The sequence below is a fragment of the Ochotona princeps genome, chromosome 9, assembly GCF_030435755.1.
Source record: "Ochotona princeps isolate mOchPri1 chromosome 9, mOchPri1.hap1, whole genome shotgun sequence".
NCBI classification, from domain to species: Eukaryota; Metazoa; Chordata; class Mammalia; order Lagomorpha; family Ochotonidae; genus Ochotona; species Ochotona princeps.
Genome location: NC_080840.1, coordinates 23,062,533 through 23,079,021, shown reverse-complemented (window position 1 = coordinate 23,079,021; position 16,489 = coordinate 23,062,533). Strand labels below are relative to the sequence as shown.

The 16,489-nt window shown below is 33.1% G+C and overlaps 1 protein-coding gene across 1 annotated transcript in view; it reads right to left on the bottom strand.

Moving 5' to 3' along the window:
- CSMD3 (CUB and Sushi multiple domains 3) overlaps positions 1-16,489 on the bottom strand; it is an 878,998-nt gene that overhangs the window by 206,711 nt on the left and 655,798 nt on the right. Inside the window, exon 28 of the mRNA XM_058668892.1 lies at positions 2,552-2,743. Within this exon, the coding sequence (XP_058524875.1) occupies positions 2,552-2,743 (192 nt within the window). The remainder of the gene's footprint in view (positions 1-2,551; positions 2,744-16,489) is intronic.

Below are 16,489 nucleotides of genomic sequence, written 5' to 3'. Positions count from 1 at the left end.
AAATCAAAGAAATTTCTGAATTAAATTTCAGCTAATTTCCATGAAATTTTACTTTTTTTGAGTACAGTTTCTTTTGAAAAAATTAGATCAAATAAACTATTGATAACTTTTAATTTTCCTTCCATTCAATTTTATTTATGTCTACTGTCTCAGCAGCCCACCCATAACTAATGTCTTTGTTATTTACCTTCATATTGAATGCTGCTACTTTCCCTCTGGCAATGTCAAAGTAATCTTCACGCTGTCAATTTTGTTGGAATGAATTCTATTAACTCTCTTAAAGATGACGCCCTTCTGTTCACTACTTGCTATCAGGGTGGCTACTTCTACATGCAAGGAAAATGCCTAGTGCTTCAGGGTCTGAGGCATAGATTTATAGAGTTTCTAAAAAGTTCAGGGTTTAATCTTTGGCATAGTATTTCCAATCACGAAGTTCTTTCTTATCAGTTTGAGAGGTCAAGCTTTCTGCAGCCTTAGCGGTTTTTAAAGTATTTTTTTCTTGGTTGTTTTCTTCCTCAGAAGTTCCAATGCATATCTTGTGATTCAGCTATCTTTTCCTACCAAAGAATAATACACAACACTATACTCCATACAGAAACTCTTTATATGCTGCTCAATTTAAGCAAGATTTAGAACTGATTTTTTTTCTCCAGAATCAAAACTTATTAGCCAAAGTAATTCTTGTTCATAAATAGAATTTAATCTTTCACGTTTTGGATTTAGTGTTTTTTTTTTAAATCTCAGTATAAACTTGCCCCACCTTTTAGAATTCCACATATAAAGCTTTTGATTTAATATACTCCTAGAAATTCTAATAAATAATATTCTTTAAGTAGGTGATAGGATCACAATATAACATACAGCTCTATCTATAGTGATGCAATAGTTTTCCATAATTTCTTCTTTACATAGGTTATATTTATGAGGCTTATAATGAAATTTCAATGGATTCACCTATGTTATTTTATAACTGGCATTTTCAGGTTACGTCACTACTGAAGAATCCTAAGAAAACATTAAAGCAAACATATGCAGCATCTTTTAAGTCTCCTCTTCACTGGAAAATTGCTTATAGAATTGGTTTTTGCTTTCACAAATACAATTACGGCAAATGTAGATTAATGAATTCTTGATGATTTAGAATCAATCTTGCAATAATGCATGACAAACAGCATCAGTAGCAAATTAAAGTGTGAAGAGAGATACCTCATCTGTAGCTATACCTTTCCCTTTCTGTTTTTTATCTCTCCTTTTTTTAATTTCCTTGGATAAGTTCACTTCCCTGGCATGTCCTTCATTTTCTATAAAAGAGATACAAAGCTATCTGTGTACTGTCTGATTTGTTTGGGATGCTGGATATGTTTCTCTTATGTGCAGAAGAATTTTTATAAGTTAAATGTATATAAATGTGTTGGAAAAAATCAGATTGTTTTGAAAGCTTTAGCTTCACTGGAAATGTGGTACATGACAAAGAACACCTTTGAGTTGTTTTATTGCTAATCCCCCATGTTTAGAATAGTGCTGAGATACATAAAATGTCCAATAAATATGATTTTTCAAACATTGCAGGAGAAGATGGAGTAAAATAAATATGAATAACTGGGTGCTTCTGAAAACTCAATGAACACTTTTTTAAACTAACGTGGTTTTTTAAATAAAATATACTGTGAAATTATATTAAGCATTTCACCATAAATGAACAAAACTGAAAGTTTGTAAAACATGCTATATTTGCCTTATGTCCAATGCATAACAACTGCAATGCTGAAGATGTCATGGATTCTGTTCTCAAGTTCTTTTCAGTGTAGTTAGCAATACACAAATCATTAACTTTGGAGTAGAGAAAAACAAGAGATCAACATGTACTATACTGTGAAGAAGAAAGAAATACTAAAACACAGCAAAAGACTTAAGATTTAAAAAATTGACTACCTACAGACTTTAATTCTTTTTAAGTCTGAAAGTAGTACATTCCTATCATTCTTTCTCAAATACAGTAAATAAATAATTCTTATAATTTTTCTGGAGTCTTTTGTGGGGATTCAGGAACAGGGAGAGAACTGGGAGTATCTAACCTGTTGAAACTTGGTAATCAAATATAAAGTGATATTCTCTTGCAATATATGAATTGAATTATAAGTCAAACTTTTGAAGCTCTCACATACTTTCGGATACTTTTTTTTTTTTTTTTGGTCAGGAGGAATCACCACACAGAAGCAAGATCTATAGGGAATAATTTAAATGTAGAATCTGAATTTACTTTTTAAAATTTAAAAACAATGGTTAGCTACATTCATATAGTAAATTTAAGCATCAAGAATTTTCTAGAACTTTGAATCATAATTCCTTTAGAATCTTAAACCACAGATAATGTAAAGAAATTATTGATTCATTTTTGTTCTATTTTGAGCAGGTTGTGGTCCTCTAAAATCTTGGACTCCTTTATGGAACCAATTGTATATAATGTCTCAGCTTATAACATTAATTACAATTTTTAGCCATTGTTTTATATTTTTATATATATATAGTTTTAATTGTTCTTTAACCATACCTATACAGACTGGTGGGCTGGGCTGCCAGAAGTATCGATTTTCTACCTGAATGCAGGTTATTCTTTCCTCTCCCTGAAGTTCATAGCCTGGGTCACATTGAAAAACAACAGTGTCCCCAGGTTCTCTTCCATCTCCATTTCGAGTTCCATTCATGGGAACCCCTGGGTCACGACAGGCAGTTGCAACAGAGCCTATCAGAAGACAGAAATAAAACTTCAGTTTTAATGTGATGAAAATCAACTTTAAAGTTGCAAATATTAAATCATACAGTATGGAACTATTTACTTATGCGTGTGCCTAGAGAGAACCAACTTCAGAAAGGACTGAATCAATTTGAATGACGATACAATACTTTATTTGCTAAAGAATTGGATAAGAATTTGTTTCAAAAAGTCACATATGTTACTTGTTGAACATTAAATTTACTGAAATGTATTAAATTATAAAAGACACTATAAAGATATTGGCAAAAGGTGATCAGAGGGTGAAAATATCGATATACAGCATATTTCATCAATAAACTTCATATAAAGTATACAAATAGCTCTAAATTTCAACATAAAAAAGAAAGAAAATCAACCCAACCACAGATGGGAGTAATACACCCTGATAAAAAGAATATTGTCTTATATGTAAAAGTAAATTCAATCTCATCAACTACTAGAGAAATGCAAATGATGTCCTTGTAAGATTATCTATAAATTCAAAGTAAATAAGGATGTATACATATGTATATATATATACACTAGTATCTCTCCATATAAATTGCTTGTAAATAGGCATATTCACACAATAACACCAAATACAAAATAGATCTGGGTCATGCACACATTTTCAGTGGGAATATAAATGATGCAGCCACCATGAATAGGTCTCTGGAGTTTTCTTACAAAAATAAGCACTTATTTCATGATTATTTCTTAAAACAGTAAACATCTCATGCGTCACCTAGATATTCCACTCTAGTGCCTTTATCCCACAAAAAACAGCTAAAATAACTTGAATAAATCCACGAAATGGAATATTTTCAATTAAAGGGGAATATTCATGCATACCACTTGGATGAATTCCGAAGGGAGTAATGCTAAGTGACAACATATCAAAAATTATGTATTATTGTCTGGGTATTGTTTTGGTAGATCAATTTTATTTTTATTTAAAATGCAGAGTTACAGAAAGACAGAAGTTTTCCTCCTGGTGGTTCACTCTCCAAATGGCCACAAAGCCCTGAGCTGAGCTAGGAGCTTCTGCCATATTTCCCACAAATATTTCACTAATTCACATGCATTTGTGCATAGTGGCCAATGTCTCCACCTGCGATCTGGCATCCTACATAGACACTGGTTTATGTATTGGCTGCTCCATTTTTTTATCTGTTAATGACTGGGAGAAAGCAACAGAAAATAGTCAAAGTGTTTGGGATCTTCTATCCATATAGGAGACCTGAATGAAACTCCTGGACTTGGGCCATTCTCCACTGCTTTCCAGGCCTTTAGCAGCATGCTGGTTTGGAAATAGAGCAGCTAGCACATGAATCAGAACTCATGTAGGGTGCTGGTGCTACAGGCAGAGGATTAGCCTGCTAAGCTACCATGTCAGCATTTTGATATATATATATTTTTTAAGTTAGAATTTCAGAGAGGGAAAGACAGAGAGGTAGAGACAGAGAGACATCTTCTATAAGCTGGTTCACTACCTAGATAGCCACCATGGCCAGTGCTAGGCCAGGCCAAAGTGGGGAATCAGGAATTTCACTATAGTAAATGCCGGCTCCTGTCAGATAACCTTTAATAATATTTTAGTAAAGATGAAATTATTGAAATGGACAATACATTATTAACTGCCAGGAGTTAATTGCATAAGAAAATTGAGGGAATTGACTGCGGCATTAAATATGTAGTAAAAAGGATTTTCTGATGCAGCTTCTTTGTAGCTTCTGTGGTGGTGGTGGTCAGAGAAATCTACAAAGAAGTAAATAATTATCCATGCACAAATGCATGTGAACTAGGGAAATACAAACAAGAGTGATGGATTGCATTCAATTTTCTACTTTTGATCTTATACTATAACTACGCAAAATATTATCTGGGGGAAAACTGAGTTAAGGGTATATGGAACCTGTATCATTTCCATAAACTGTCATGAATATGTGATTATCTAAAGCTCAAAAAGTAAAATCATTAGAAAAGAGGAAAGTAGCATGATTCCATAAGAAAATAGCCATTTTCCTATGTACAAATATGGAACATTAACTACTAGAGTTAGTATTCTAGTTATTCCAATTAATGGGACAAAATATGATTTTAAATAATTAGTATATAGATTCAACCTACTTTATAAGGCCAATTAAATTTTAAGACAAAGGAGCTAATAAAATTTCCATTTAAGCTATTATTAAATTATGTTTTTACATGCAGGATTTAGCAAGAGTGCAAATTACTTTTAATATTTTACATACTAAACAAATGATTCACATTGTTGAATGAATAAATACACAAACAAAATTCATTTATTCATTTACTAACTTAATATATGTCAGGTATTATGCTATGTTCTGGGAATAGAAAGAAATGAGCAAACACAGATGGGACTAAAAAAACTTCAATCTTTTTCAATACTAAGAGTACTAACAGATTCAAGTGTATGCATCACTAATAGACAGGTAGGTAAGTGCATAAGACGGTATATAGACATAATGATCAACCAATTGATTAATCTATTCATTAATATGCTGGCTTACCCTTTGATTCCTCCAGCAAAGTTGTTTCTGTTTATCTACCTAATGTATATACAAAATAAGGAAACTGTGGGTTATATAAACACCATTGCAATGCTGTGATTTATGAAGTCATGAGTATATAAATGAAAAGGACTTTAACATTTAACAGAACATAAAAAGGGACCAGCATTGGGCACAATAAATTAAACCTTCACCTATAACACCTGCATCTGATGTAAGCATAAAGGCACCATTTGAGTTCCAGTTGCTCTACTTCTTCTTCTTCTTTTTTTTTTTAATTCTACATAGGTGATAGAGGGCTAATCTTCAGAATACACAAAGAGCTACAAAACAACCAAAATGCCAAAACAAACAAGCCACTCAAGAAATGGGCACAGGAAATGGGCAGACATTTCACAAAGGAACAAACCCAAATGGCAAACAATCACATGAAAAAATGCTTAAGTTCCCTGGCAATAAGGGAAATCCAAATTAAAACATCAATGAGGTACAACTTAACGCCAGTAAGATTGGCCCACATGAATACAAGCACCAACAACACTTGTTGGCGAAGTTGCGGGGAAAAGGGAACCCTACTCTACTGCTGGTGGGGCTGCAGGTTGGTACAGCCTCTATGGAAATCAGTATGGAGAACATTCAAACAACTCAAAATCCACATACCGTATGATCCAGCAATAGCACTCCTAGGAATATATCCAAAACACCTGTTTCATGAGAAATCAACATGCTCTACTTCTGATACGGTTCCCTGCTGATGTCCCTGGGAAAGCAGTTAAAGAAGGCCTAAGACTTTGGAACCTTGAACCCACATGGGAGACTCAGAAGAAACCTTTGGCTCCTGCTTTGGTCTAGCAAATCTTGTCATTGCAGATATTTGGGGAGTGAACCAGCAGACAAAGAATCAATCTCTCTTTCTGATATTTTTTTTCCAAAAAGGAAGTGTCATGTTTTTAGACAACAACTATAAATATGATACGTGTGTGTGTGTGTGTGTGTGTGTGTGTGTGAGTGGGTGGGTGTGTTTATGCTTTTGAAGGTATTTATTTCTGTAATTACTTTTTAAAGTAACCTTCTTAGAGGGAAAATGCTCAATTTTTTATCTCTTTTTTAAAATGTTTATTTTTTATTGGAAAATCAGAGTTACAAAGATTAGGAGATACAGACAGAAAGATCTTTCATCCGCTAGTTCACTCTCCAAGAAGCCACAATGGCCAGAGCTAAGCCAATCCAAAGCCAGGAGCCAAGAGCTTCTTTTAAGGCTCCTATGCAAGCTCCCAAGGTGTTAGGCTGTCCTCTATTGCTATGCCAAGACACAACAAGGAGCTGGAAAGGAAGAGGAGCAGCCAGGATATGAACCATCACGCATATGGGATCTTGGCACACGTGAGACAAGACTTTAGTTACTAGGCTACAGGACAGGGCCCAGCCCAATTTCTCTCTTTCAAAAATGCATTTATTTATTTGAAAGCTAGACTTATAACGGGAGAGCAAAAGAGGCAGAAAACAATTCTTCCATCTGCCCATTCATTCTCCAAATGGCTGCAATGGCTGGGGCTGAGACAGGTCCCAGGCTGAGGGTCCATCTAATCTCCCATGTCAATGCAGGGTCCCAAGTACTTGGGACATCCTCCTATGCTTTCCCAGGCACTTTATCAGGGAGCTGGATCAGAAGCAGACATGTGGGACACAAAATGTGGTCCTTATGGGATACCAACTATGAAACACTTAAATGAAGCAAAATCTAGCGTCTTTTAACTCCCACCCTAGTGGGAGGTTCTGTTAATAACTGGAGGTCCTAACAAGTATGCATTGTTTTATTAATAATGATTCTGAGTAATGAGTAAGAAATTTATGTGCATAATTCCTTTATCTAGTAACAACTTATGAGTCAAATCCCATTACAATTTTATTTTAGAGGTAAGAAAGCTGAAGTCTAAGGAGGTTAAATAACCTGTCTTAACTTCTACAAAAATCAGAGTTTAGAAATAGGATTTGAAAGCCAGTATGTCTGATTTCAGAACCTCAACTCTTAAAAGTTACAATACACTGAACCCTTTGGTTGATAATTATCTTCACATTATTTTCTTCTTATACAATGAAAAAAAAGCCATTAAAAATTTTGGGACGCTGAAGAGAATTAACTACCATTAGCGTAAACCCAAATCTATTTTTAAAACGACTTGCTTTATTTTCCTGCCAGTTAGTTTTGAGTGTCTTTTGCCGTTGTTAACACACTACAGATGAAATTTACAAGGGAGAATATCAATGGAAGAAGTGTAGGAATTTAGTTTTAATTGTCAAGTACATTTGCCCCATGATATTCATCACCATGCCTTAACAGAGCACTAAGCAGCCTAAGATGTATTATAGTATTATAAGATTATGTAACTATAATCACACATTATACACAGACTGACTTTCATAATATGCTAACTGTGATAACATCAGTCCTTAAATTCGTTTGCTCTAGAATAGTTTCCACTGAAACAAAAACTGACTTGTGGATTGTTTTTGCAACATGTAAATGAACAGGGATCTTCTACTGCTAAGGTTTATTTTTAGGATTTTTTAATGGAAAGAAGGGCCATGAATGGAGAAAATTATTAGCAACTGCAAATGAAAAGTAAGAATGATATAAAAGATTTTTAGAAAACTTTATATATATATATTTTTAGATTTCTTACGTTTTATCTCATTGTCGACAAAAAGTTTTAAGCCTATGACAAGCGTTGTCAGAAAACAAAATATATGTGTAACAATGTGTAGAAAGCATTCAAATGATACATTCAGTATCACCATGATTAGTTAACTTATGGGGAAATATATTGTTGCTCTAATGTTGAACTTTCAGGGTTTAAAAATTTTAAGTAGGACCAAACAGGTAAAATAATGAGTCTTAGATTTGAACACTTAACAGTAATATCTAAAATTACGCAGTTGCCTTTGGTTCTAGTTGACTTGTAAAAAAAGCGATAGTAAGCTCCTACTGCTCATTTTTCTTTTGATTAATAAGCAATTAAGAGTAATATTCTAAAGCATAACAGAGAATGATGGAGTTAATGAGTACCTAAAGATTATTTTTCCTTCTGTAATTCCTTGAATTCTAAACTCAATTAGTTAAATATATAGAATTACTTGCTGTGAATGCTATTGTCTTATTTTTTTTTTTACTTATTCAAAGATTGGTCTCCATACTGGTTATGCTGCGTTTTTGACAGGCAAGATTATAATAATTTTAGCATCAATCATTCTTCTTTTGTGTATTAAATAGAAACTGTAGTCATTAAGAAAACAAATAACCATTTAAAGAGCTATACTATCTCCAGGGAACCAGAAGTGAGATAATCTCATGTAATTAGCATAATTAAATCAATTATAGGACACTAAAAATTCATGAAAGTAATGGCCATATATTTTCTATCTATTTTCACTTGTTCGGAACACTTTTTTAATGCTACATAATCCTTATTTATGTTTTCTTTCTGTTGTAATTTTTATAAAATTTCCCCCGTTTTATCTATTTTCTATCAAGAAAACAGATTTAATGTAGTTTCATAGATGCAATACTTAATTTTCGCATTTTTCTTTTCTGAGCTTGGCCAATATAAACACAGTTTATATGGATTGGGACTTTCACAGTTAAATACTGAAAGTTGCAAGTTATTTTATTTTATTTTTAAGATAAATTTCTTCGAAAGCCATGTTATATATAGAGAGAGACACAGACATGTCTTCCATCTGTTGGTTCACTGACTCTGCACCTATCTGTCACAACCAAGGCAGAGTCAAGAGAAAGCTGAAAACCTGGAATTGGATCCATACGGATGGAAGGGCCCAAGCACTATCAATTATTTCAAAAGCACAGATTAAAAAGTTTGGGAGACATTGTTGTAGTTTTGCATTAACTCATACGGACGCTGATGCACAACCTGCTGCTCTTCTTCCCATCCTGTTTTCTGGTAATAGTCTGAAAAAAGTAGAGCTGGCCCAAGTATTTAGATACTACTATCTAAGTGGGAAATCCAGACGAAGTCCCTGGTCCCTGGCTTTGGCTTGACTCAGCCCTGGCCAGCAAGGCTGTTTAGGTAGTGAAGCAAGTTCCTGGCCCCGGATTCAGATTGGCACAGCACCGGCCATTGCAGTTATTTGAAGAATGAATAATCAGAGGGAAGATCTTCTTCTCCGTCTCTCCTCCTCTCTGTATGTCTGACTTTGCAATAAAACTAAAATAAACCTTAAAGAAAATAGATATGAAGGAAGACTGTGAGGAATTTTCTTAACATTGCTAAGTTATTTGGGACTGGCAAGATAGCCTATAGGCTAAATCCTTCCCTTGAATGCACAGGGATCCCATATGGGTGTCAGTTAATGTCCAGGCTCCTCCACTTCAATATAGCTCCCTGTTTCTGGCCTGGAGTAGCAGTAAAGGATGACACAAAGTCTTGGGACCCTATTACCCACATGGGAGACCCTGACGAAACTCCTGGCTTCAGATTGGCTCATCTCCGGCCAAAGCAGCCACTTGGGGAGTGAAGCAGCGGATGGAATATCTTAATGTCTCTCCTTCTGTCTGTATATCTGCTTTTCCAAATAAAAATAAAGAAAGAAAATAAGGAGGAAAAAAAACAAAATAAAATATTTCAAAACAGTATAAATTTATTTAAAAGCAATTAGGGACCAGCAGAATAACCCATTTTAACACTAGCATGTTTAATCAGAGATCTGCTTTGATTCCCACAAGCTTTGCTTTTGATACAGCTTCCATATAATAAAAGCTTTTGATTCAGCTTCCTGGGAAGGCAGCAAAAGTTATTCAAGTTCTTGCAGCCCTTCCACTGAAGTGGGAGGCCTGGTTACAGAGATCCTGACTCTTGGTCTGCAAAGCTGTTGTGGTCGTTTGAGGCCTGATTTAGCTGAATGAAGATCTGCCTGCCTGTCCATCTGTCTGGCTATATCTCTCTAACCCTGTTTCTTTTCTGCCACCAACTAACTAACTAACTAACTAACTAACTAAACTAAATATTTTGTTTTTAAACAACAAAGTGACACTTCAACATACATGAGACTACTTCCAAGGGGTATTTTTAAAGAGAAATGATTGTTCAACATAAAATATAACTAATTTATTAAAAACTAACTGAATTATAACTGATTATTTATTGAGGGTATATGTAGCAGGCAACTCAGCTAGATGCTAAGTAAGCATTTTTAAACTACAACACAAATTATTTTCAAAGTATCAATATGACCCTAGTTTTGAATGGGTAATGTGAACCTGAGATATTGAGTGCTTGTGCTTAGCAGAGCTAGGATTTTCACTCAAGCAAAAAAATTCTTAAATACTGTTCTCAGCACACACCTCTCCCATTATCAGAAACAATACAAGTGGACAAGCACTTATTAATGAAAGAATTGCAAAAAGGAAAAAAATAGCATTACATAGATATTCAAGAAATATTAAGCTATTTTTTATTTTACATGAGGTAGTTTTTGATGGTTGATACTTTTGCCATAAATGGAAGGGAAAAAAACTGTGTTTTTGTTATTATTGTAAAGAGAAAAAAATTTATCCTGTGTATCCCCATTCCACAATATACATGCATGTAAGATTCTGTAATAATTATCCCATTTTAAGTGAGTCTTTTAAATTCCTTTTTCCATGCTCTGTTTTGTTTTCCGACATTTCACAAGAGTACAACAGTAAGATGAGAGCACCGTCTTCACGCCACCATCACACCTGACCCTGTTTCTGACTCCCCTTCCTCTTGCCCAATAGGAGGCTAAGCTTTGGTTTGGTCTAGCTGATTTAAACTCTATCTAATTTTTAAGCATTTCACTTCTCTTCTGATTCTCCAGTTTCTGGTCTTGTACAGAAAGCAGAGTATAAATGTGACTTGCAGTCTCCATCTTCAAAGAGCAAGCAAATAAATTCTCTTATCTCCAATCTCTTCCAACTACCCCTCTCATTTTTTTTTTCTGTTTTCTTTAATAAGAAACCTATTAAAAGGCTCTCCTGAGGGAAATGTCTATAAAATGTCTATAAAACGATCCAATGTTTTGTCATCGGCTTTTCATCTATTTCATTGAACTGCCCTTTTAAGTTCAGACTGCCAAACCTAATGGTAAGTTTCGTGTCTTGTTTCAAAAACCTTTCAGCAGCATTTGTCACAGCTGACTACTCATTTCTTCCTCAAGTTCCTGCTTTCCTTGCTCTCTTATTTATCAGTCCATCCTGTATTTTTTTCCCTTGGATATCAACAGCTTTTTTCAGGGTCACTATTGTTACCTTGCTCGCCCAATGACACAGTTTGTCTACTTCACAGATAAGTAATGAATACTCCCCTTCCTTTTCTAAGATTTCTTCCTGGGCACCTTCAACCAATTTTAGGATAGTAAACACTGTTTTTAGCTTGTTGTACAGTAACATATATAGATATTCATATAGATAGATAGTGTATGTATTTACAGACATGTGTATATATATATATATATATATATATATATAAAAAGCTCTTCAATATATATATTGAACTGGCTACTTTAAATTCTCCAACTAAATATTTGATAGCTTTCTTAAATTATCCCGCCAAAGTGTTTGCAAAAATTATAAAATTTTTTAACTTGCGGATTTGTAAAATAAAATTGTAAAACTAAAATACTACTTAAGTAAATCTTTCTACAATATTTAGATCATTGCTAATTTACTCTGAATTTATAATCAGATAAATAATATTTTTAGAAATAGATTTACAGTAAAACAGAACATTAGAAACAGAGATATTAGCAAAAATATAGGTATTCTATTATTTATTTTTGTAGCAGTGAATTACTTGCAAGAAAACTTTAGTCTTATTGCTATAATAAATTAGAAATAAATATATTATGATACATCTTACTTCTAAAATGGAATATTTCATCTCTCTAAAAGCAAATAACTGTATCATTGGGACATTTTCTTTATGCTCATATCAGCCTGTACAGAAAAAAACAAATACTAAACAAGTAAAATAATGTAAATTCTTAATATATACAATAGAAAAGTTTTTTAGTGATAAGCCTTTCTCTACTGATTATATAAATGTGCATTCTTTTCAAATATCGTAATTTGTACTGTTTGAAAGCATACATATGACCTAAAGTAACATTAATATTAAATCTTCATGAACTATTTATAAGCAGTGAAGAGTTAATTGTTACGTAGTATGTAACCTTATGAAATTGAGCTTTGTTCTCAGTAAAAATTTGAAAAAAGTATCAAAATAGGTCATCAAACATTTTTAGAATGAATTAATTAATAAATGAATAAATCTACAACTAATCATTCTAGCATATGCCAACATTTTATACTATAACTTAAAAAAATTGAAAGACACTTATTAGAGGTATACAATATCAACATTTAGATTAATTGATCTATTTTTAATTTATTTTATCCTGGATAACCTGAGGATGTTTCCGAATGAAACACTACAAAAGAGAAGTTAATTCTCACTATTGTTAAAACTCCTCTTACTGTATATATTTTTGGCTTCTTTATATTTGTTTTCATATACTTGAAGGTCATATGCCATTGGAAATGAATGTATCATGTAGCTATTCAACTAGAATATGGGTGATTACCAGAAATATTAAATTTGAAATAATGTCTGAGTTGGCACTGTGGTGACTTTGGGCAAATGTAATAGTCATTTTTGTGAAAATGTTTGGTAATATATAGGATAAATAGAGCCAAATAACTTCTACATTTCCCTAGTTCCACATTGTTGAATAATTAGTGCTACCAGAAATAAATAATCAGGATACATCATTTGCCTGGAATTTGCTGGTTATTTTCTAAAGTTGTAGCACTAATATTTTACCTGCCTGATTAAATCTTAAAATCTAGTCTAATAATCACATGCATATCAATCCTGAAAAGAATCTTTAAAGACTAACAGATTTTAATATTCATTTCATAATCTGTCCATGAAGTAGCTTGATAAGCTTTTTGCAATGTATCAGGAGACCTGAGAAGTGTCATATTCCAAATTTATTATTCACAAAGCCTTACACCCTTCTCTTTCGGTTTCATTGTTTTATATTATTGTATAGATTTTAAAAACTGACACTACAGCCTCCACTTCAGTCTCTGTCAAGGAACAAGCTGAGAAATGGGAACATTTATCTTGGAAGAAAAATACAATTTAGACTCAAATCAATAAAACAATATTAAAATGTAAATAGTAACGTGAAGTTGGTTTTCACCTTGGAGAATTTTGCTCTTGATTGAGCCCTAGCTTTGTACATTATGCATTAATTTTATAAAGAATGCCCAACATCATTATTAGGCCTACACCCTGTCTGCAACTTACAAATGTGACTATCTTTAGAATTTGATTATGTTACTAAGGATTCATCTAATGATATGGCAGTCAGATTGAAGCAGAAGGCAACATGACAGTGATATTCCACTAATCAGTAATTTAAAAACCTGCTTAGTGTACTGCATGGAAATAAAACTTCAGTGTCAGTACTGTAATAAACATTAAGTCTGTAGAAATTATCTTTTTAAAAACATATGTACTCTTTGTATTTTGCCAGATAATTTTGAAGCAGTTAGTATGTTTAAAATTGGAGATGTATTTTTAGAGGAGATAATTTTTCCAGCCTTCATAGATTAAAGTGTTCCAATATTTGGAGAAAGTGAGAATATAATTAACAAAAAAATTCTAGAACTAAAATTCATTTACCGTTGAAAGTTTTAAAATTATCTACATATGAAATTGACTTTCTATCAAAGATGATAGAAGAGCATGAGTCAAGAAGTTTAACACAGAATTCTAATATTTGGAGATAATCAGAAGTAATGAACAAAAAGAAAAACGCCACAACATTCCAAATGAACGGCAAGCATCCCAAGCAGCACAAGCACCACACCAAATGCCACACTAATGACATTATTCTTAATGACATAATGACAGGTTTTGACAAATTAGTGATGTGTGCTATAAATCTAAAAATAATACATTAGTTCCCTCAAAAAAATGCCTAACCAATAAAACAATGCAGGAGGAAAAACTGATGAAAAAAAGGAACAAAAAGCAAATGAGTTCAATAAAAAATTTATCACAATATAATAGACAATCCTAACAAATACATACTTACATTAAGTGTAAATTATACATTTATTTATAGACTCCATTAAAGGGAGAGATTTTGTTATATTAAAAAATTGTAAACATCTGTTGTCTATTAAAAGCCTAACCTAAAGACACATAAAGTTATAAGTAAATGGATATAAAAGGTTTAATATGCACACCCTAAGGTATCCACATCTGACAAATAAACTTTAAGAGAGATCGGAGTGATGGACGGTGGCGGGCACTGTGCTTACTAGTAGTACATGTAGGAGCCTGGACTGGGAATGCCTCAAAGTTTTTTTTAGGGGGATTCCCCTGAACAAAATGGAGGAATCAAAGCATTAATCAAAAAAAGATGGGAAATGGAGTAGATGAATCAACCACCTCAGCTTTATGCTTGCAGCGGAAAACTGGACAAGGGGAAACCCTAAGACGGACTATGTCAATCAGTGGACTCTGCACCAGCCTCATCATACCTGGACTGTTGCTGATGATATGTTGGTGCTTCTAATTGATCGAGGTGACGCTCTGCTGGCTCTGCCTACAAACCTGAGAGGGCCTCCCTAAGAGGCCATTGAACTTGAACTGGACAAGTGGGATGCTGGACTCTGTATGGTGTAAACTTTTAATTAGGGAATCTCAACGGAACTTGAGCTGTGGTTATGCATCAAGGTGAAGGAATTCATGATGGGGGAAGGGTTTGGGGTGAAGGGGGGGGAATCCCAGTACCTATGAAATTGTGTCATGTAATGCAATGTAATTAATGAATAAATGAATATTAAAAAAAAAAAAAGAGAGAGAGTAACACACGAGAAAAACTGTTATTTCATATTATTGGAAGGAAAAGAATATATAGCTTCCCAAATGTAGATGCCTGACCACAAATCTTTAAAATACATGAAAAAAATAAAAGACACAAAGAATAAAAATCTGAAAGTGGATTTGATCATTTATGCTTCTTTTTTCTAATAGTTGATAAAACAGAAACACAGATAGTTGTTAGTGATCTGTAGCATTTAGTAACTGTATCCATAAAATTGACAATTATAGAATGCTTTAACCAAGAATGGCAATTGTTTTCATGTATACCTAATATTTTCAGAGAATTATATTCAAAGCCATAAAATAAATTTCAGTAAATTCAAACTTGAGGAAGTACCAAAGATTAACTAAATATATAGTACCAGAGGTTTTGTCTCTAAAACAAGCTTTCAAAGACTGCTGTGATTTCAAATAATGTATGTAAAAAAAAAAAACTGAAATGTAAGTACTTGAGGAAATTCACATAAATGGTATATAAATGCTCTTATCATCTGTGAAGTTACTCTTCTCAGGAAGAGTTCATATATTCAGCAAATAATTTATCATTTAGTGATGAAATTAGTTTAGGAAGGTTTTCAGTTGGCCTTAGTAGAAAGTTACGTGTTTTATACAGATTTGTGTTTCCTGGTTTTCATAACGTTAAAGACAAAAATGCACTGTCCCTAATTATGTCAACACAAACTACGTGCATCATGAATTTCCCTTTATCTTTAATGAACATATCATTTTAATAATTAAAACACAGAACTAGTGAGCAATTTACACGTAGTCATGTGAGAACTAAAAGCCAAAATTTAAGCAGTTAGTCCAAAGAACTATCCTAGTTCTTTATTATCTTAAAAATCTGATCGGCCAAATAAAAATTTTGAATCTAAAATTTCAGCATATCAAGATTTAATATAATATGAGACACATTTTAAATAAACGTATACTGTATTTCATGGCATGTTAGTAAACAAATAGTACATAACAGTTTCTCCTAGATATTTCATGGTTTCAATGGTAAACTCAATATCAGTGGCAATTTTTATTTGGAAAGCAATTCCACTTAAATGAGTACAAGTGACATCAGCAAGATGCCACACATACATATACATACATGTACACACACAGAGATAATGAATTGGGAGACCAGAAGTGAATCCATGTATGAACTTATCTTTTTCAAGGGTACCAGAAACACAATAAGGAAAGGATATCATCTTTAACATATGCATGTTGAATAGTGGAATTTGAACTATTATCTTGCCTCTTAG